This window comes from Lutra lutra, chromosome 1 (genome assembly GCF_902655055.1).
Source record: "Lutra lutra chromosome 1, mLutLut1.2, whole genome shotgun sequence".
Lineage (NCBI taxonomy): Eukaryota > Metazoa > Chordata > Mammalia > Carnivora > Mustelidae > Lutra > Lutra lutra.
In genome coordinates, this window is record NC_062278.1 from 95,223,093 (window position 1) to 95,246,571 (window position 23,479).

The 23,479-nt window shown below is 40.3% G+C and overlaps 1 protein-coding gene across 1 annotated transcript; it reads left to right on the forward strand.

Moving 5' to 3' along the window:
• The first annotated feature begins 1,770 nt into the window (after positions 1–1,770).
• Positions 1,771–18,221, forward strand: SAMD7 (sterile alpha motif domain containing 7). The gene is made up of 7 exons (XM_047730155.1): positions 1,771–1,856; positions 2,735–2,859; positions 6,228–6,306; positions 7,684–8,315; positions 9,432–9,553; positions 14,429–14,539; positions 18,024–18,221. Exons 1-7 carry the CDS (start codon positions 1,771–1,773, stop codon positions 18,219–18,221), a joined length of 1,353 nt encoding a protein of 450 aa, XP_047586111.1.
• The last annotated feature ends 5,258 nt before the right edge of the window (positions 18,222–23,479 follow it).

Consider the following 23,479-nt stretch of genomic DNA (forward strand, 5'->3'; position numbering starts at 1 on the left):
CCTGACCGGTCACTAGCCTCTCTGAGGCCACTATCAGAAAGGAAACGATACTGATCTGACAGAAATACAGTGAAAATAAATCAACATAAAGAAGTTTTTTAAATAGAGGAATGGCAAAAGCCATTGCTATGTGAACTGTGGACTTGATCAGTAGATTTAGGTTTAGAAAGAAACTAAAGAAGTGATTGCTTATTTCAATACCATTGCAGTTTTGGTTTTTGAACTATATGAGCGTATGAGCTGTTTGACAATTAAATCGAATATACATATGAGAAAGGAAAAAAGAAAGATCACTACTTTGAAAAGCAGAACATATTCTTCCTAATTTTCTTTACTAAAAACATAGCTTGGGAGGGGATGTCCCTGGGTGGCTTAGTCAGTTGAACGCCTGACTCTCGGTTTCTGCTCAGATCATGATCTCAGAGTCATCAGATGGAGCCTGGTCGGAGGGCTCTCAAGTCGGGCTCTGCGCTCAAAGCAGAGTCTGCCGAGATTCTCTCCCTCTCCCTCTACCCCTACCCCAGCTCTCTCTCTCTTTCTGAAATGAATAAGTAAAAGCTTAGGAAATAAAAAACAAGGGGCGTCTGGGTGGCTCAGTCGATTAAGCACCCAACTTTGGCTCAGGTGGTGATCTTGGGGTTCTTGGGGTCCTGGGATCGAGCCTCCGTCAGGCTCCAGGCTCAGAGGGGAGTCTGCTTCTCCCTCTCCCTCTGCCCCTCCCTCTGCTCATGCTCTCTCTCTCTAAATAAGTAAATAAAATCTTTTAAAATATGAAAGTTAATTAAAAAATAAAAGATAATTGTAGGTATTTTGAATTTTTTAAGTGACAATTGAGGATGAAGGAAAGAGAAGCTAAAATGATCTGCTTGACTAGTACTTCTTTAATATTTAAAATTATTCAAAGGACATTAATAATTAACAGGAAGATGTAAAGCAAAATGTTACCCTTTAAACAATGGTCCCTTTTTCTGATCACTAGGTTCTGCAGATAAAGTTATGAATCCTTGTGTTTATGTACATTTGGATATAACTTGATCATTTGTTCTAATTAAATATGGTCTTATCCTGTATCCACTCTAACTAGATATATTTTTAGCCATTAAGATTTTCCCCTTCTTTTCTGTTTTATCAATTAAATAAGAATATTTTTCTGAAGATTGAACATATGGGAGAATATATGCATTTGTACCTCTGAAATATGAATATAAAAATAAAAATAAGCGGGGAGGCGTCTGGGTGGCTCAGTTGGTTAAGCAGCCAACTCTTGGTTTCTGCTCAGGTCTGATCTCAGGGTGGTGAGGTGGAGCCCAGCATCAGGCTCTGTGCTCAGTGCAGAGTCTGCTTGAGTCCCCCTCTCTCTCCCTCTGCTCCTTCCCTTTCTAAAATAAATAAATAAATATTTTTTAAAAATCAAAATACATTGTAAAAAAGGAGGTTGGTACTTCCAGAATCTTGCAAGGCTGGTTTAATTTTATTATTGCTTGTAGTGTGATGTGGTATTTCCTGTGGGCTCATTAACAAATTCCAAGGACAAACGGATAAATGACTAAGTTCTACAGTTGTACCTGGGGGCTTAAAATGGAGGGGCTTTTATGTAATTTAAAGCTTATTATAGCAGTCTCCCCAAATGTGGGGGAAATATAAAAGGTGTTCATTGTGTTCAAGAAAAATTCTAATAGTTCACAAAAAGTAGAGTTACTCGTTAACATATCTATCTGATCCCTTCTAGAACTCCATCAGTGGCGAGAGATATTGATGATAAATCCTATGATGGCCATGAACCCTTTGTTGACAGCATCAGGGCAGCAGAGAATGCCACTGGTTCCTTCACCATTTGAGCCTCCAATGGCGGACAGGTATTTCTTTCCAGTATACTAATCTGCTCTGAGGAGAAAATGGGTGATCATTAACTTTTCAAATAATAATAACTCCAGTGTTGTTTCTTGACTAATGTTATTTCCCTGATTCGTGTCCAGTGCAGTGTCCAGTCAACACACTTCCTGACACTTCCCATTTGAGAACTGCTTGATATATTCACTCAACACATAGCTGATGAGCACTTGCCCTGTGATACCGAGAGAGGAAACACAAGCAGGGGAAGCGGGAGAGGGAAAAGCAGACTTCCTGTCAAACAGGGAGCCCGATTTGGGGCTCAATCCCAGGACCCTGAGATCATGACCTGAGTTGAAGGCAGGTGCTTAACAACTGAGCCACTCAGGCTCCCCATATTTTGACATTCTGAGAAAAAAGTCATATCCATTGTTTATTGTTGTTCGTGGAGCATCAATAATAAATTTGGATTTCTTGAGACCACTGAAGTTTGGCAAAATAAATAGTCACCCAGGTAGTCAAACCCTGACCCCAGATGGCAAAACCCAATCCAAAGTATGTCCATAACATGAGGAAAGAATGTAGTGGTCCAAGCGGTATGTTGGTCACGGGAAATCAGAGAACGGTATTGATTTGATTAGATCTTGTTTCCAGACATTTTTAAAACGTTCTCTTCTTGCTTTATCTGTTGTGCTATCAGCTGAGTCAGTCCTTCCTTAGTAGTTCTTTCTTACCACATTTCTACTTAAACCAATAGAGGCTGCAAGATTTTTACATTTCATTTTGGGAAGAGATGATAGAATTCTGTCTGGCAATTTAAAAAGCTCACTGTCTATACAATGGGAAATTTGTACTATTCCAACATCATTTTATCTACTTTTTCATTTTATCTTTTTTCCCCTAGAGATTTATTGCCTTCCACCGTAGCTCCTCCCGACCCAAGACAGTTTTGCATTCCTTCCCAGTTTGGATCTTCTGTTCTACCAAATGCAAATGTGCCGAACATGTTGTCTAATCGTGTCTACTCAGGTATGGGCAAAAAATGGCTCCAGTCTGTGGAGCAACTGTGACCTGGGTGGCTGCTTTATGCTTGCCATCATGCCATCAAATTTACTGCTAAGTTTTGGTGGCAGAACTCTGGCAGTAATGCCTGTAGGTTCTATACTTGCAACCTAGATTTAAATCATGGTTCTGCCACTGTGTGCCTGAGTTTAAGTTACTTAACTCTTCCAACCATCAAGTTACTGGTGAATAACATGAAAAGGTGCACTATTACTATCTGTCTTATCTTACACGTGAGGAGCTAAGGAGGTCACGAGGAGATAAGATCTGAGAATTAAAGGGGTTTAGGGCTGTTTGTCTATGTCCTGACAGGTCATTGTGGGAGTTCGCCTTTTATTCTGAGTAAGAAGCAAAGCTTTTGAGGAGTTCAAGCAAAGGAGGCACGTGGTCTGACTTACATTTTACCAGGATCACTCTGGCTGCTATGTCTGGGACAAACTTGATAGGATCAAAGTTCTGAGGATAAACTGATGGGAGTTAATGGGCTATTAGAATAGCCAAAAGATTGTGAGGGGTTGGCCCTGGGTGGTGACAGTTCAAGAGCAACATGTGGTTGGATTCTGTAATTATTTTGAAGGTAGAAATAACAGGTTTTCTTACAGTTTAGAAATTAGCTGTGTGAGAGAGAGATGTTAAGGAGGACAGCAAAAATTTTGGTCTGAGCAATAGGAAAGGCAGAATTTCTGTGTTGAGGAAGAGTGTGAGAGGAACAGAGTTCTTGGGGTGGAGAGATGTCCTAGGCAGAGTTCGCTCCTATTATGTTTGAGGCGCCTAACCGACCATCAGTGGGAGATGTCAGGAAGGCAGTTAACTCCCAGAAAGGACTTCTGGAGACAACCTGGAGATATAATTTTGGAAGTCATCAGCATAGATGAGGCTAGATGAGATCACCCATAGAACGAGTGCAGATAGAGGTTAAAAGGGTGATTCTTAGGACACAGAAAAGATCCAAAAGGTGAAAAGGAACAAGCAGGGAAGAAACAGGAAGAGAAACCAGTGAGGTGAGAGGAAGCCCAGGAGAGCCTGGTGGCCTTGACAGCAAGGGAAGAAGTTGTAAGGAGAGAGAGAGAGAGCATCTATGTGAAGTGTGCCAAGTAGATGAAAACTAACGATATATGACTAGATTTAGCTAAGAGGAGTTCATTGGTGATCTTGATAAGAGCAGTCAGTAGAGTGGTATCAGTGAAAACATGACTGGATGGGGGCTTGAGAGAGATTAGGAAGTGAGAATTTCCTCACAATACTGAAGATCAGACTGATGTATCTTATCTCCCCAAAACTATATTCGTGCATTTCTGTTTGTCCTTGCTCTCCAGTTCCAACAACTCTCAGTAGACAAGAACAATGTGAGTGAAAAGTTTGACACAAGAAGTATCATTGGTGTCAGGGCCGGTAAAGACCAGCCTGCCTGGATTTGAACATGTTGTGCATGGATCCATTACGGTGGGATTGGGTAGACAAGCCAGGGCCAGATATGAAACTAGACACACTCCCTGGAGTGATCCAAGGACCAAAAAGGCTGTCCCAACAGCTGATCCAGATAAAAGCCCTTTCTGGCAGCAAGCACCCAGTAAATCTATAGCCCATCGTTACAGGCAACACATAAACAGGCAAGTGAAATAGTTTCATTGCTGACTCAGAGAGCCTGTCTTGGTGATAAAAAATCCAGAAGCTGCCAATATTTGGATATACACAAGCAAGTTGACCACCTGTCTCAGGGACATAGGTCAGGTCTCCTGCCTCAAGGCTGATGTGTAGCAGAGTGAGCAAGGGAAAAGTAAGGGCTGGGTTCTACAAAAACTGAGTTACTAAGTAAGTTAGCAAAACAGAAACTAAGACAGAAATCTATTTCAAAAACTAGATGTTAGGTAGAGTGGATTATTACAGCTGGACTAGCACTAAGTTTGATGTCCTCTATTTGGGAAAGAGAAAGAAACTTGAAATAGGTTTGATGGTTCCAAATTTCAGAGGGTCCTAGAATCCAGGTAATTAGAACTATGCCCTCTCTACTGGACTTCTCATGAGAACTTTCTCTGTATCCTTTGCCAGTACCTCCTGGGTTGAAAGTTTCATGCATACCGGCTCCCTAAAGAAGAATATTTTGAAGCCACTGAATTATAAAAATATAGAGCTTTAGAGTTAGGAAGATTTTAGAGGTCACCTCATTTAATCTTTGAATTTTACAAATGACAAATAATCTCCTTTAAAAAGATATAGAATGATTTATTTCAAGATAGGTTATTAATAGGAGTTAAAGGAGATCTTCTAGCTTAGTACAAAGTATGTACAAGAAACAGTTCTAGCCTGCATGATACTAATCCCCTTGTTAGGGAGAATAGATTTTCATATGTAAAACTATCAGTGAACAAAACTATATTTAATAAGTACAATTTGGGTGTCTATTATGTTAAAGAGTGTTCTGTAGACCTGTGCTGGTCTGTGAGGAGGTTGTGTAAATAAATACATATATAGAGAAACCTTTGCAATGATTTGACAGGGTAATTCTCTATTGATCTAGTAATTTTTTTCACTTGTATTTGTCCTTGTTTTCATTTCAATTTTATAAAAGTTCATTTTGTTATAATTTTTAAAGGTATTGGTCCATGATGGGTAGAAATTTTAAGAGAAAAACATTTCCCTTTACCATAGATGGTTTGAAAAGCAACATATAGACACTAAGTGCATTAGGAGTACAGAGAAAGAAGAAAGTCAATAGAGGATAAAGTTACGAAGCAAGAATATAAGCTTCAAATCTGTGATGTGGCTGTTATCTCAAGATATTTTAGAAGACTACACAAAGAACATAATTTCTACCCAACATCATTGAAAACATTTTGGAAAAATTATTTTCCTCAGATACACAAATAGGTCTACATAGAGAGCTTTATATCCTACCCATTAAATCACTGCATTTATTTCCAGACATTTTGATGCATAAGAAGCACTTATTTACTTTTTTTTTTTAAGGTCAACTAATTTCTCTTATAGCAAAAAAAAAAAAAAAAAAAAAAAGTTATCCATTTTTACTTCAAAAGCTAGAAGTGAAGAGATCCACAGCCCATTTAATCTTTTTTCCTTTTTGAAGTATGGCAGGAAAATGTCACCAATCATGAGACCCATACTTAAAGAAAAATAAAATTATCTAGTATTTATCATTCCATCACCAAAGTGACCCTAAAATGCTGAACAGCAATTATCTGATACTGTTTCCAACATTGTACTCTACTGGAGGGTTTTGTAGATGCTGTTTTAAATCATTAAATTTTTTTTGTATTATTTTAAAATAAACATTGTTAATTTGTTTGTGGGGTGAGATGATGGTTTTCTTTTTTAAGGTTGGGGCATTTTACCACCTGAATCCATAAAGGCAATGGCCAGAAGAAATGAAATGATTCAAAGGCAGCATACTGCCAGGTAACATCACAGTGTTGTTTTATTTATTTTCTATTCACTCACTTGTTTGTTTATTCATTTGTTTTAGACACATAGATAAATAGACAGAAAGATAGGTAGACAGAAAGATAGCTAGATGACAGAGATAGAGATAGTTTTTGTATACATACACTCATTCATTTGTTATATTTGTTTATTTGTATATATTATACATACCCTAATCATACACATATTATATTACGTATATTTGATAGATTTCTGATTATATGCAAAAAGTATTTCAAGAATATTACAAAAAGAAATATATACAAACATAGATTCAGGCTGGTTAAAAGCAAGATTGGAAATTATGGGGGCGCCTGGGTGGCTCAGTGGGTTAAGCCGCTGCCTTCGGCTCAGGTCATGATCTCAGGGTCCTGGGATCGAGTCCCACATCGGGCTCTCTGCTCAGCAGGAAGCCTGCTTCCCTCTCTCTCTCTCTCTCTGCCTTCCTCCTTGTCTACTTGTGATCTCTCTCTGTCAAATAAATAAATAAAATCTTTAAAAAAAAAAAAAAGATTGGAAATTATGTAGTGAAGCTAAGCAGGTAGATCATAAGAGTTTAACAATGCCTGACAGTTAAAATGCCTACTTGTGATGCCTCTGAAATTCATATCAGCCCTTCTCTTTTAAATGACTTCAATTCTGCCCAAACATAGGAGCCACGCTTGCCAACTCCACTTCAGACTCTGTGAGCAGAGCCCAGACAGCCCCACGTCAGTGGCCCCCCACAATGGCCTTCTACTGTAGCAACTGGAAAGAAAAGACAGCAATAATGATAGGGCATGGCCCTGGTGTGCAAGAAGGCATTATCCTCAGTTTTCTCATCACTAAACCCCAGTGGGTCCAGGTGATAACCAATAAGCAAAGTAAAGTAAGCAAAGCCCTCAACAAGTCCTCCTACACAACCCCTGCCGGCTGCATTGATTTATAACAGTTGAGACTTGCATTGACTTACTGCCTGCCTTGAGTCCCACTGTGATTATAGTACAGGGTTTAAAAACCTCTTTCCAGAATTTTAGTTTCTTTGAGGATTAATCTCTGGCAAGAAACTACCCTCTGCTATGTTATCCCCATTCCTGCTGAATTTGCCAGACCTATTAGAATTAATGCTTTAAAAACTGGCCTTGCCTTTCCGTTGAGAGATTGAACCAAACCTCTCACCCTCAGATCTTTATTCCAAACTCTCTTTCCCAGTGAATTTTCGGGGAGCTCATGTTTCCACCCAACACACTTCAGATAAGCAGTGTGAAGACTCAGGAAAAGCAAAGGTCCCATCTCAGAAAAGGCGGAGGTCCATTAAGACTGTATTTCTAATGGTTTTCTTCAGGTGTATGAAATATATTGTTCTGTTTTTAGGATGGAAATGGAAATGCATGCCATTTACCAACAAAGGAGAATAGAAAAAGTGAACCCCAAGGGATTAGCAGGCCTAGGGATACCATTCCTCTATGGCTCCAGTGTGCCACCTGCCCCAGTCCCCTACCATGGCAGAAGCATGCTTCCTGCTGGTGACCTGCATTTTCACAGAAGCACCCTGAGAAATCTTCAGGGAAACCCTACGCTAGTGGCAACTGGTCCACATTTTCTAGAGAGCTGGAGTCAGAAATGTCGTCGTCTCAGGAGAGGTACAGGGAATCAGAAAGTTCTAGACAGCGATATTGAGAGCTCCAAAAGTCAAGTAGAAGAAAAACTCTTAGGCCAGACTCATGGGATTTCCTATGAAGAGGATGAATATGCAAAGGAACCAGAGAATGAAGCTCTCAACGACCAGAAGTCAAGTGAAACCAATGAAAAGCCAACTACAGCTCTTGCCAACACCTGTGGGGAGCTTGAGCCCTCCCATAGAAAACCTTGGGGAGCTCATGGTGCGCCTCTAGAAGCAAAGGCCTCCTGGGATGGTGCTAAAGAGAAGCCTTCAGAGCAGGGCTTCTCAGCCTGTGGGGAAAAGAATGGTGTTTGCCCTCCAATTCCTCGACCAGTTCTGCCAGGTGGGTGTCAGAGGCCAATGGCAGATCCTAATGAGCCACAGGTCACCAATCCCTAAGTTATTCCATAATGCTCTATACTCATCATGTTTCCTTAATTCTCTCTTTTCTTAGTCCTATTGAGAACTATGTCTTTTTGAAGTCACTTCTATTATGTTAGCTCCACTAAAGCCATATTAGTGACATTCTTATCTATTCCTGTGTAGCTATAGAGAGAATTTTCAGCAAAAGCTAGGAAGGCAAGGGTGAGGAAGGGTGGGGAAACCTACCAGCATTTTAAATTAAAATTTTAATTTCATTGGCTGCTAATTTTTTCAACACACAGTAGAGGGACTTCTTGCTTTAAAGTATGAATTCTATCTCCCCTGTATTTAACTGTAGAAAACTATGGACAGTGAAACAGAAACATTAACTTTCAATGCCCATTATTGTGGTGATACCTTCTTACCTAAAAGCATTAGCACACTACCCACCCCACCCAAACACACACTGAATAGTTTTCTAGAACTTCTTTAGACAAAAATATTTTAAAATACTGGGATTTGGGGGGAAAGGAGGGGGTTGTGGTCACTGAACCAACTTCTTGCCTTACAAAGTATTAATCTGCCACTTTTGAATACATATCTAAATTCCCATGTCACCTAGAAAGCATGATAAATCACAAAACATTATAGAACATGATAGTGTTCATCTGGAGAATGAAATCCACATGGCATGTCTCTTGGAATTGCAGAGAAACAGAGCAGTCGGCAACTTCTTTGTTTATTTATGATAATGCTGTCATTAAAGATCTTTAGGGGAAGAAAAAGAAAGGAGATACTCAACTTTTAAGAAAATGTCTCTCAGTCTATGGCCATACCACCCTGAATGTGCCCGATCTCATCTGATCTCAGAAGCTAAGCAGGGTTGGGCCTGGTTAGTACTTGGATGGGAAGAAACGGTCTCTCAGTATCTTTTAAGGAGCCTATACAGAGATCTATAGGGACCTAAAGGGACCCTCTGTGATAATAGACAGAATATGAGGAAATTAAGGTAACCGTACATGAAACTGTACTCCTAGCTTCCCCCTTTTCCCTGGAAATTTTATATCACCAAATAATTTCCTTTCCATTTTTAAAGGAGCACACCCACTGGCTACAATTGGGGAAAACATGTCCTTGGATGAAGATATTCAGAAATGGACTGTGGATGACGTGTACAACTTCATTAGTGGCCTTCCAGGTTGTTCAGACTATGCTCAGGTGACTTAACACTGAAGTGTTTTCATGAAAATAAGACACTTATAGGAAATATATTTCCTTCCTAATGAGTTCTGTTGAACATGTATTTTTCTCTCAGAGAGAATTCCCAATAATCTGCCCCTTCGTATGTCACCGGTTGATGGGACAGGAGCCTGGGATCCGTGGAGCTTGGGTCTAGTCCCCACACCCCATTTGCAGGGGAGGCTGGGAGAGCCATGTCTGTCTGGCTTGTTTCTGTTCTATCAAGACTCCCAGGAGGTTGGAATTCACCCCAAATTAAAAGATTCAGTGGACAAACATCCCAAAACAGGGAGAAATGTCTACTACATTCCCTAGTCTTCTGTATAACAAATACTTTGGGGGTACACACTTCTGTGCCAGAAGTTTAAGGCTACTCATAATAGGTAATAGAAATATATTCTTCATTCTGAAAAGGGTAACAGGACAATAGATCTGAAAAAATAAGTTAACTATTCTAAAATCCTATATGTATGCTGGGGCAACATACAAAAGTGCATACACACAGATAATTAAATCTGGTAGATGAAATACTATTTTTTTTTTTTTTTTAGTTATAATGAACTGTCAGGACAGTTGGAAAAAAGACTAGTTTCACTCATATGGGGAAATAGGTTGGCCAGTTTTTAGAGTTTATGTCAGTGCTATATTTTCATACGTAAATTTTATTTTTGTAAGTGCTTTATTTTTTAAAATATTTTATTTGTTTATTTGAGAGAGAGAGAGAAAGAGAGCACAAGCCAGGGGGAGCAGCAGAGGCTAGAGGGAGAAACAGATTCCCTGCTGAGCAAGGACCCCTGATGTAGGACCCTAAGATCATGACTTGAGCCAAAGGTAGCCACTTAACTGACTGAGCCACCCAGGCATCCCTGCAAGTGATATAATAACACAATTTTAAGTAACAATTTGCCTAGTAAATCTGGTGTCATCATCTTTGGTTTATATATTAAAGGAAAAGAAAGCAAGGAAAGGACATTATAATTTAACATAATTAACGGATGTTAAAAATAACTTTTTTCGGGTCTCAGTGTTGTGATCATTTTTTACTTCATTGTAATGCTGTCAATTCTTCTACATTTTCTTTTTTTTTTTTCTGTTTATGGGACTTATGGAAAAATTAGTGTAGTCATTAAGAGTATGGCTTATGAAACCAGAAAGTACAGGTGCAAATCCTGGCTTTCATTTTTTCTGGACATGTGACCTGGCACAAGTTGCCTATCTTCTCAGTACACAGTTAATCATCTGTAAAATGGGTATACTTGTATAATATATTCTGAAAGGATTGTTGTAAGCCATGAAGAGGGCCTCACACTTTATAAGTACTTGATAAACATTAATTTCATCATTCTATCAGAGGCTCCTCAAGAGAACAGAACCACAGCTTACTTATGAAGCAAGCTGTATTCTTCAAGTCACTCACCTTGTCTTTTTGCATACTTGATGAAAATTCCTGTCCTGTTCTCTCCTATTCAGCAAGTATAACATTATTGTGTTACTAGTCATTCAGCATGGGGTAATCACTTTTTAAATTTATCTGTTCCATGCATCAAGTGCCTCATCAACCACTAGGAAAGTTACGAAATTTTGATAACAGCCAGAAGTAAGCAACCCTGTGTGTAATGAACATGTGATCTCTGACTTCCGGTGGACAGAATCTATTTGAACCCTCATCGCTCTTAATCAGACATAGAAGTGCTCTTGATAATAACCACTCTTGTGATAAATGTCGCCGCGAGTGCATTTCATACTTTATCATCCTCCACGTCCTCTTGTGGACACATAGAGGTCCCATAAACACGAGTACCCCAAACTTGGCTGACTCATCATCTCTCACCAACAGGATTTCAGTGCTCCTTTCCCCACCCTGAGAAGCAGTACAATTATTTCTAGGTGTTTCTCAAACGTGGTTAGGATCAAGTTCTGCTCTCGCTTCCTCGTTAGTCTATTGCCTCCCTGGGACTGCTGGCAAAATCAGCCACAGGAAGGCCACTGCCCTGCTGGGCATGACCCGCCATGCTCAGTGACAGTACAGTGTGCAGAAACAGAGAGAATGTCCCTGGACACAACAGAGTGCAACAAGCATCAAAGCAGCACGGCTCAGGTGCAGCTGCCACTAAATCCCTTGTCTAGTATGTCACAGCCTGGAGCTACCCCGGAGTTGCACTCCCTGTCCTCCCCCCACATCCCCCAACCCTGTCCTCTTTCTCATCTCTGCCTTAGGTGGCTACACAGCAGCCTCCCACCACCTGCCTCCTGCAGGTATCAAAAGAAATCCAGGAGAAAAGAACCACAACTAGAACCCGAGGCTCCTATGTGAATGAGTTCTTTTAAATAGATGTAGAAAGAGGGTTGGTAGCTCACTTGTTCAGGGATGTCCAGGAGACATTCCAACACATCTTATTTGTTTGTTTTAATGTTCAGTTAGTCACTGTACAGTACATATCATTAATTTTTGATGTAGTATTCAATGATTCTTATTTGTTCTAGGTGACTCAACGGTAAAATATTCTCTGTCTAAAAATAACTGAAATCACTAAAATTATGTGTATGTTTATAGGGTGTTCTTGGCCTCAACTACTGTGTTGAGAATGAGGGGGGAGGGAACATCCAAGTGACAGTGGAAAATTCTGCAACTTTGCCTTGGGGCCAGGTTCTACCACCAGAGCTGAGGGTCAGGCCCTGCCTGCCAACCTGCCTGGGTTTGAAAATGTATCCCTTCCCCGAAGAGAGAGGCGTCTGACAGTGAGTTTACCTACTGAGGGGGTTGGTGAGGTGGAAGTGAGGCAAAGGAGGAATTTCCAGGAGAAGGCCAGGAACCAGAAAGAATTTAGCACAGTTGGGATTTCGAGAGTAGTCCCTGGCAGCACAGAGAACCAAGGTAGGACAGGTGAGAATGGCAGGACAGGAGGCTGGAATAGGGGAAGATGCCAGGTCACCAAGAGCTGGGGACACCCTGTGAGGGTTTATGACTTTATCCTGAAGGTAGTTGAGGTTTTAAGCATGAGTGGCATGCCTAGCTTTTTATTTCAGAAAAGTCACTTAGGTTGCTTTTATGAAAACAGGTTGAAGGTGGAAAGGCTAGTGGGGAAGCCCTAGACCCAGGGTAGCACCAGATGGATGGGTAGATAAGAACACCAGCTAGGACGCCTGCATGGCTCAGTCAGTGAAGCATCTGCCTGCGGCTCAGGTCATGATCGCGGGGTCCTGGGATCAGGCCTTGGGGAGCCTACTTGTCTCTCTCCCTCTGCCCCCGCACCACACCACTGGTGTGCTTGCTCTTTCTCTGAGAGACAGAGAGAGAGAGAAAGAGATAAGATAAATAAAATCTTAAAAAGAAAAAAAAAACAACTATCTAAAAGGCAGAATTAGCATGATTCAGCTTCTAAGTCTCAGGGAGACTTTGGCATAGAGAGACATTCACTGAAGCCAAAGACTGAGGTAAATCAGGAAAACCTAAGAGGACCTAAAGTAGAAGCCTCAGAAACCCAAACACAGAAGGACTCGGACAAAGAAATGGTAGCCTCAGTAGTGACTGGGGAGGAAAGGCAAAGAGTCCCCAGGAGGAAGATGCCTCATAAAGGCAAGGAAGACCATTTTTCATGAAAAAGTGGAAGACCATTTTTCATGAAAAAGTGGTCAACAATGTCAAATGCAGCCAGGAGCACATCTGTGGTTAGGTTGCTGGGCAGAATTAGAAGAAGTTCGTTTTTGGTGTTTTGGGGTTTTTTAAAAAGATTTTATTTATTTGTTTGAGAGAGAGAGAAATAGCAAGAGAGAGCAAAGCAGGAGAGTGGGGCAGAGGGAGAAAGGGAGAAACAGGCTCCCCACTGAGCAGGGAGTCCCAGGACACTGGGATCGTGACCTGACCTGAGGCAGATGCTTAACCGACTGAGCCACCCAGGTGCCCCAAAGAAGTTCTTCTCTTCTCTTCTCTCCTCCCCTCTCCTCTCCTCTCCTCTCTCCTTTTCTTTTTCTTCCTTCCTTTCTTCCTTTTTCCTTTCTTTCTTTTCTTTTCCTTTTCTTTGCTTTCCTTTTCTTTCCTTCCTTCCTTCCTTTTTCAATTAGGAAGTTATATGGTCTGCTAAAAATGAGGGAGAATTCTGTAAGGTCTTAAGCTTGAAGAGTGTGAAGAAAGCTTGAAAATAGAAAAAACAGATCACATCAGTAAATAAAGGATTGCTGGGCAGGTTGAAGCTGGAGATCATGAAATTTCAGTGCTGCCAGTCTGCCCAGAGTTTTTGATTCACCTTTTTATCTGTCTGGAATCTTTGTCCACCAGCATCCTTCCTAGTTTCTGGAAGAAAGGAAGGCATGATGGCATCCACTCCACAGTCAGAATAGAGAGGGTCCCCGGAAAGGCCCAGAATGATGGTTCTCACCAGCATGATCTCTCTTCCCCTTGCCATTCGTCCAAGGCAGTGGACAAAGGCTGTATCTGTCTATGTGAGAAGTGAAATTTGTCTGCCATTATTTTTACCCACAACCCTTTACTCAGTCTGTTGTGCATTCATTGAATTGTCCAGCAGCATTTATTGGATATCTACTACATGTCAGCCATGGCATTACAGGGCCACTGGTAAATAAGACACTGACCTGCCCTCAAATAATACCTACTCCAGGATGGACTTGAGTCCCATAAACAGAATTATAATGTGCTCTAAGAGTAATGAAAGAACACAGACAACTTGCCACCAGAGCACAGGAAAGAGAATAATATAAAGTGAGAAATTTTGTAATATTTAGTGTCAGCCTCAAGCAGTCTTAATGTTTCCTCCAAAACTTAAATACCTATATATAAAACAAGAATTTTTAAAAAAACGCATAGAGACAAAGTTAACATGTTTTGTGTTTAATAAGGTATTTAAAGATCATGCAATTGATGGGGAAACCTTGCCGTTACTCACAGAGGAGCATCTCCGAAGCACTCTGGGATTAAAGCTAGGGCCGGCACTAAAGATTCAATCACAGGTATGGTGAGTTCTTGTAACTAAATATGCATTAATGGTATGAGACTTAAGAGAAATCTGTTATTTAATTTTTCTCCCGTTGTAGTATGCACAATACCTATTTGACCTCTTTATGAAAAATTGCCTCTGTGGGTGGGGACATGATAGGAGCAAGGGAACCCGAAAGCTTTGGATGGAGTAGTGGTACACGTTCCTAGCTATAGCTGGAAGGCACAAAGCAGTGGTGTGCTGGTTAATGCTTAACAACTAGTTCTCTTCAAACACAAAATGAACGCTGATTTGTAGCATTTCATTTCTATAGGGCAAAAACCCCAATCTGACTGACAAACTCCTAATGTAATGCCACTGAATACAGAATTGGGAAGAAATACACAGCAGTACCCCATTTGCAAATATTTTCTCTATATGAAGGGACCTAAATGAACTCAGGAGTAAAGATAATAATAAAAAACAGGATGGGGCATCTGGGTGGCTTAGCCAGTTAAGGGTCTAACTTGATTTTAGCTCAGGTCATGATCTCAGGGCTGTGAAATTGAACCCCACGTTGGGCTCTGTGCTGGGTGTGGAGTCAGCGTAAGATTCTCCCTCTCCCTCTGCCTGCCCCCCCTGCTTGCATGTGCACAGCCACTCTCTAAACTAATAATAGTAAAATAATTCAGTAAAAACAAGAAGTGATGAGTTTTTGAGCATTTATTACTCGAGTTTTCAATATAATGTATTTAATTGTAAGTTTACCATAATTTAACTTCTAATAATGCCATGCTTACCAACTGGCTTGCAAACTTCCAAGGAGTTTCTCAACTGGCTCTTGAGACTGGAACAAGCTAACTCTAGCTCACTACTTCTTGCCATCTCCACTGCTTCATTTGGGACTAACGCTCCATTATCTGTCATTGGATTACCGCTTTAGCCTTCTGTTCTCTCTGCTCTGCCCTTGCCTCCCCCAGCTTCTAGTCACAAAGCAGTTAAGGATGATCCTTCTAATACATGACAGATCATGTCTCCCTTCTCAGAAGTCTGCCTTAGCTCCCCATCTCCTTTAGAGGAAAAGCCAAAGATATCTGTATTATTTGTGCTCCTCTCCACCCACCACTATCCTTAAATTCCTGACCTCATCTTCTACTTATGTACTCTCCCTCCCCTGCAGTTACTGCTTTTGACCAGTTGCCTCTAGACGCTGCTTGAATGTGTGGGCACGCTCCACCTTAGGGCTGTTCCCTCTCCCTGAGATGCTCTTCCTCTGATATCTTCATGCTTTCTTCCCTCCTCTCCTTCATCTGTGCTCCACATACCTGCTTAATGAAGCTTGCTCAGATCACCCTATTTAAAAGTGTACACAGCCTAACCCCCATGCATACTTCTGCTATCCCTTTTCTGCTCTTTTTTCCTCCTTAGCACTTATAGATCATACAATATAACTCATTTATTATATTCATGTTTATCATTGATTTCCCCCACCCCACTAGAATGTAAGCTCCACGAGAGCATAGATACTTATCTGTTTTGTTGACTGATGTATTCTTAGTATATGCAAGACCAATAAATAGGTCAAAAATTATTTATTGAAAGAATGAGTTTCCTAAAAGTGAAGCCAAGAAGCATCAGCTAATTCTTCCCAGAATTTATACAGGACTGCACTTTTCTACAAAGCTTGTTTTATGCAAAGTACAATGAGATTTGAAAATATCCTTCAAAAACCATTCTTATCTGCCTAAAAATTTTAGGGCAAAAAAGTTCTTTATTTCATGTAAATACTTTCATGTTTCCATTGGTATTCTTTTTTTCAACTTCTTATTTTGGAACAATTTTAGATATAGAAAAGTTGCAAAGATACTACAGAGAATTCACCCAGCTTTTTTTAACATTAACATCTTACATAATGTGGCACGTTTGTCAAAACTAAGAAATTAACATCAGTACAATGTGGTCTTCATTTTTTAAAGATTTTATGTATGTATGTATGTATGTATGTATGTATGTATTTAAGAGAGAGCCAGAGAGTGCAGGAGCAGGGGTGGAGGCAGACGGAGGGGAAGAGGGACAAGCAGACTCTCTGCTGAGCAGGGAGCCCAGTGCGGTTGATCCCAGGACATTTAGATCATCACCTGAGCTGAAGTCAGTACTTAACAGACTGAGCCACCCAGGCACCCCATATTCACTTTTAAATAATTTAGTTTTCTTTAATGAGGATACTGTATCTCTTGGCATACTTTATAATGACACTGCAGAATTTTTTCTCAAACCTGATTTTCTTTAGCTTTAATTTATCATTTAGTTTTTTTTGTTTTGTTTTGTTTTGTTTTCTTTTGGTCCTTACAATGTGGCTAACTCCAAGTCATTCTCCCCCCCCCCTTTGACTATAGTTGTCATACAGTGTTATGTTCTCCAAGTCTTCTCACTTGCCATTAGTATTAACCCCCAAATCATTTTCTGAGGGCTGTAGTCATTTCTTTGGCTCCCACCTGACATGTCTCAGTGCCTCCATGGAGCCCAGCTGAGCTCTAATGTCCAAGCTCCTTCTGCCTGCATAACAGGACAGGGCTCCCACAGGAGTTGTGGCGGAAGGTCTGACTGATGCCAGACATTCCACCAAATGGAACAGTTGTAGAGTCCTCGGAATTGAGAACTTCCAGGCATCCAATTAAAGTAGCAGAATTGGAAGGTTCTGGGTAACATCTGGAAGACCCAGGAAGTGAGTGGGCATGAATTCATCAATGGATAAGATAACAAAGTCTCAATCTCCAAAATGGGAAGCAGGGGCAAAATTCCATTATAGTGAGCCCTGCTAAGAAGAAGGAGACCCCCTCAGAAAACCAGAAACTAAGAAGGTGGACCTGGACAAGGCATACAAGGAAAGGGATAGGAGAGGAAAGAGTTACTGGAATTTGAGAACCTAGATAGTATTAGAATGGAAGAAGCTGGGTTTGAGTTATGATAATACAAACAACATAGAAATCGCCTGGGTCCCCTTGAGGGTCAGGTTTGTGTAGGAGCCCAGTGGATGATACTGGGGCATTGAGGCCCAAAGTGGCAGTGTTTATGTCTCAACACTAAGCCAGATTAAAGCTAGCTATGTGCTGAAGTCGTCTAAAGAATTACAGCCTGGGCTTGGAGAGGTTACCAGTTGGCCATTAGTAAACATGGAATGGTGTGTCTATAGGATCTCTTGCAGGACTGTTAGAAAAGGATGAGGTGGACTAACTCAGAATAAAATACTGGTATACACAGATGAACCACAGCAGACCCGGGAATGGGAATTTGGAAGTTACTACCCCCTTGATATCTAGTATTACAGTAATAAACACTGTATGCTACTGAGAGAAAGAAAAAGCCCACCTTGTCCTAGAACTGTGTCCCTCACAACTATACAGATGGACAATGCCTGAAATTACCTCAACCTCCCTGCCCTCTGTGGCTAAGCAGAGTATGTTGGATTACTGGAAGAATCTCTAGCCTTAACTACTGTCACCATTTTGTCTTCAAAGGTATCTCAGCATATGGAAAGTATGTTGTACAAGAAAAGTCTTTCACTTCCTACCAATACAAAACAAGCAATTGATCAACCAGCAGATACATCTCCTCTTTTGGATTTTAATTCCTGGGGTGATAATACATTAGGCATCCCTTGTTCCCAGGATATAACAATTCCTAAAGAAATCGAACGAGATAGCGTGAGAAATTAAAACTCTCAAGGAGCAAGAATGGTCTTAATCAGTTTTCCAAAGAGTCTAGGACATTCTGAAAGGTGTGTGAGGGTTTCCCGGGATGAGATGGAGGCTGGGAGGGAGAGAAGCCAGCCCTCCTGGAGCTCTTAGAGACCTTGCCTGAAAGGCTTCCTAAAGTGACCTCAGAGCGAAGTGGCTGGAGGTGTATCCTTGGAAGCAAATGCTAAATGAAGGAGAAAATTTGCAAACACCAAAAAAAGCTACAGTTGGATGTTTCCATGTGGAAATCTCTGAAGAAGCCAAAAGAACCTGTATTGCATAAAAGAGCTCCTTATGTCTCTTCACTCATTGCCCATCCCCCAATCCAGAAAGAGACAAAGGCAACCTCCAGAAGTTGAAAGGAGGTAGAAGAAAAAGTGGTGAAGTGCAAAAAGGAGAAGGAGACGCTGACGGCAGGGCCCCCACTTTTTCTCATTTCAGGCTTCTAGGCTGAAGAAGGACCAAGTTAGGGAAGAACAGAAACTTGGACCTTTAAGTTCAGAGTGACTGTTACTCAGCATTTTCTTTCTGACATGGAACTATGTTATGACTAAAAATAACTCCTGGTTATCTGAGAGGGAGATGAAAAGCCATACTGCCCACCTCAGATTTCACCAGAGGGGTGGGGTAGAGTTATCTCTGCAAGCAGGTTTGAGTTGGCAGGAGGGAGGGAGGGAAGATCAAAGTGGCTTTCTGCTTGTCCCTGTGGAGTGCCTTTCAACCTCCCATTTGACAGAAAGTCTCTGAAAGAATATACAAGGAACTGCTAGGAGTTTGCTCAAGGTGGGCCCAGTAACAGGGACGTGAGGGAAACTGACTGCATACCCTCTTCTACGTTTTAAATGTCTAACAATGAGAATGCATTTTTATTTTAAAATTTACATTCAAAATAAAGAAACTGTAGCAGGCAGCCTCAGGGATAGTCCCCAATGATCCCTGCTTCCTGGCACTCATGTCCTTGTGTAATGCCCTCCCCTCTGACATGGGCTAGACTTACTGACTCTTTTAATGAACACAATATGGAAAACATGATGAATGTCACATCTGTGGGCCTGTCTGTCTTCCTCTCTCTTTGAAATCCCTACTCTTGAAGAAGCCAGCCTCTATGTCCAAAGGCAGCCCTACAGAGAGGCCTGAGTGATTGAACATGGAAATGAATCTTCTGAGTTCTGTCAACAGCCACGCTACGGAATTTGAAGGTGGCTCCTCCCCATTCAACCCTTAAAATGGCACTGCACACAGCTCCTGCCCCAGGTCAATAGAGGTCTTGAACGAGAGGCCCCAGCTAAGCTGCTCCTGGATTCCTGACCCACAGCTACTGCAAAATAATAAATGTGTTGTTTTCTACCACTACATTTTAGAGTCATTAATTTCACAGCAATAGGTAACTAAAACAAACAAATAAATTGCGCTGATAAACATGTATAGCATGGTACCCACATTCACTTTTTGATTTGGAAAGTGGGCTTTTGAAGTTATTTCCCTACAAGCCCTGCTAACATAACTCAGCTTTGCTTTCTTTTACTTTTAATCTGAAAACAGCAGTGTTTTTTTTGCCAATATAAAATTATATTATACTCAGAAATATGCTTGTGACTTCCCCTCTAGAGAGAGAGAAAGAGAGAGAGACTGAGGAGAGAAAGAGAGAGAAAGAGAGAAATAGTCCCTCCAAATTTCAAAACTTTAAGAAGTTTGGTCATATGACCTTTCAACTGTTACGATTCTCAGTGTACAGAAGTTTCAGAGGATGCCACATGTGAGTTAACAGATGTTACGGTGGGGGATAAAAACGAAAGCTTAATTAATATTTTTAGTGGCAAAGGCATCACGTGGTTCAATCCATATGATGGTTTTGAATTTCTTATCCCCGCGAAATGAGTCAGTTGAGTTGGTAACTGATTCACTTGAACAGATGTGTTGCAGTGCTGCTCTAAGAAAGTGTTCCGATATGCCCTCCTGCCACGTACTATCATTGAAAAAAGCACTGTGCTTAATCTTAGATCCCTGCATTAAAAAAAGAAGCAGACGACACAGGTGAAGGAGGTGATTCCTCAGCTCCCCCTACTCTTCTGCGGAAGAAAAGAAAGCTGGAGTTGCTTGTCCATACTCAGGTTACTTTCTTTCCAGATGAATAAATTCAGGATACTTTTCAACAACAGATCTGCTTTAGAGATAGAAATTATATTGGGGGTTGAAATTTTCACTCAGGTTATCATACAGAAATAGTGTTTAACTTTGCTGCAAATACTACTTTAGTCTTGAGCATACTCTGTAGTCTTTGTGGGAATATAACAAAGGACAGCAACCAAAAGACCTCTCCTATGTTTGAAAACCAATCACAATGAAACTGTGTTTGCTAAATAAGATCTTTGATTTACGAAATATTCTGTTTATACAGATTGAATAAATACCCATACAATGGAATACAATGTAACTCTTTCCCCTGTGAAAGTACTACAGCTATTAAGAAGCAAAAATAGAATTTGAATATTATCATTTTGTACCCCTGAAAAATAAAGGATCTAGAGGATGATCATGAGTGGCTGCTAACATCACAAAAAAAGAAACAACCAGACATTCCATGCCTCCTAATGGAAGTCCATGAAACAGTTAGGAAAATAGCAAAATCCAAGCTATGGGAAACTGCACAGTAGAAAATGTTTAGTAACTGTGTAGCAGAAAAGACCTGATTTTCTTCAACAGACAAATTGCAAAGAAAAACAGAGAGAGGAAAATCAAAAGATTAAAAGATGCTAAAGATTCAAATCACTCAGATGTAAACATCTTGGAAACAGGTAGTGATGATGGTTGCACAACATTGTGATTATAATTAATGCCACTTAATTGTACACTTAAAAATGGTTTAAATTGCAAATTTTGTTATATATATCCACAAAAAAATTGTTTTAAGATTCAAATCACCCAATACAATTATTTGGATCCTACTGAATGCACTCTAAAAAACAAACAAATAAACAAAAAACCAAACCAAACTAAACAATTGGGGAAATTTAAATATAGTCAGAGATATCCGGTACTACTAAAGAATGGTCACCTTTTTTTAGATGTGGTAATAATATTACAAAGGATTTTTTGTTGTGGTAGGAACATAGGAAGTGAAATCTTTCCTCTTAGCAAAATTTTAAGTGTGCAATATAATATTGTTAACAATGGGCAAAATGTTATATAGCAGGTCTCTAGAACTTACCTCTATTTTAAAGAGGTCTCATCTTTTAGAAATGTATATTGAAATATGTATGGATAAAATGATATATGTTGGATCTAAGGTTTGACTTTACCTTAATTACAACCTAATAAATTACCCACTTAGTATTTTATGGAGACTGGCAGAATATTCAAGACTCTTGAGTCAGAGACAAGGGACTTTATTACTCATGACACAACAAGTGGCCCAAACCTTAGCATATTTGTGTTAGTCTCACATGCTCTCAAGTGCCACAGGGTAACAGAGATGGGTCTAGAGAAGGCCTGCACATGCAGGGTCTTGCTTCACAGTGGGGAGCACTGAGTTTCAGGAACCCACTAATTTTATAGCAAGCAGTAAGCAAAGCTGCTCTTTAACTGGGCTAGGGGTAGAATGTGGGGGGTGGGATGGGAAAGAGAACTCATTTCTTAAGGTTACCAGTACATAATCAACCCTGAAAAATGGGCCCTGGTAAAAGAACTGTCAGGGCCTTGTAATCTTGACCCACCCAGAAAGATCCGGAGGAACAAAAGAGGCCCAGCAAAGAGTGTCTCTTCCAACAATATCATGGCATGGATTTGCTTCAAAAAAACCACTGAGGGGCACCTGGGTGGCTCAGTGGGTTAAGCCGCTGCCTTCGGCTCAGGTCATGATCCCAGGTCCTGGGTTTGAGCCCCACATCGGGCTTTCTGCTCAGCAGGGAGCCTGCTTCCTCCTCTCTCTCTGCCTGCCTCTCTGCTTACTTGTGATTTCTCTCTGTCAAATAAATAAATAAAATCTTTAAAAAAAAAAAAACACTGAGAGGAGAGGGTGTAAGTCAGTCAGTGGGCATACAGGTGAAACAATTTTGCCCATGAATCAATACTTGTTGAAGCTGGGTTATGAGTACATGAGGTTCACTACACTAGTTACTCTTCTTTTCTATATATTTGAAATTTTCCATAATAAAAGTTTTTAAAAATCTTATTACTAAAGAGTTATCATATATAATATGTGTGAATTCCAATATTTTGATAGAATACTCAAAATATATATATTCACTATTTAAAATTTATGGAATATTTTTTCCATCCATTAATACTAAGAATTTACTTCAAGCAAATGCAGTTACTCATGATGGTAAGTAATTTTATTACAGATATATGAAAGGTCTGTTTTATAAAGAGTTGTAGCCAATTTATTATATGTGTCCATCCTGTCCTTGGGAAAATTAATCTCTCTTCATGGAAATCAAAAGCAGAGTCTGGGGTCTTCAATATATCTGCTAAATAAGCACAAGATTTCATTGTGCAGCCATAAGAAGTAATCTCCCTGGAAATGGTAATAGTTCACTTAACGTGACTGGATGCCATTTTGAAAAAATCGGAATGCTTTTATGCTGTGCATATTTGTTTTTTAAAAAAATACATTTCTAATATATTTTGCCACTACTCCTTTGGCTCATTCCCTAGTAGGTAATTTTATTTAGCAAGCTAGTTAAAAAGTTTAACTGATTCTTAAATTAAATTCAATCGTTCCTTCTTTCATTCTGCTAAGAAGTTATACTCATCAAATAAAAAAGCAAGGGTTTTGAACACCTTGTTACTATAAAAAAATTTTTTTATCACCTCTTGTCTTAGTCAGTTTGGGCCGCTACAACAAAATACCATAGATTGTGTAGCTTATAAACAAAAGAAACATATTTCTCACAGTTCTGGAGGCTGGAAATCCAAGATCCAGATGCCAGCACAGCCAACTTCTAGTGAGAGCCTTTTTCTAGGTTGAGGACTGCTGACTTCTCATTGTGTCCTCCTGTGGCAAAAAGCAGAGCCAGACCAAACTCTTGTGCCTCTTCTTAGAAATGTACCAATCCCATCTAGGAGGGTACTATCTTCATGATCTGATCACCTCCCAGAGGGTCCACCCGCTAATACCATTACATTGGGGGTTAGGATTTCAACATAGGAACTTAGCAAAGGGATGCAAACATTCAGTCCATAATACCTTCATCAGCCCATTTGCTGTCAGTCCCCTCTCAACGTTCCTCAGTTCT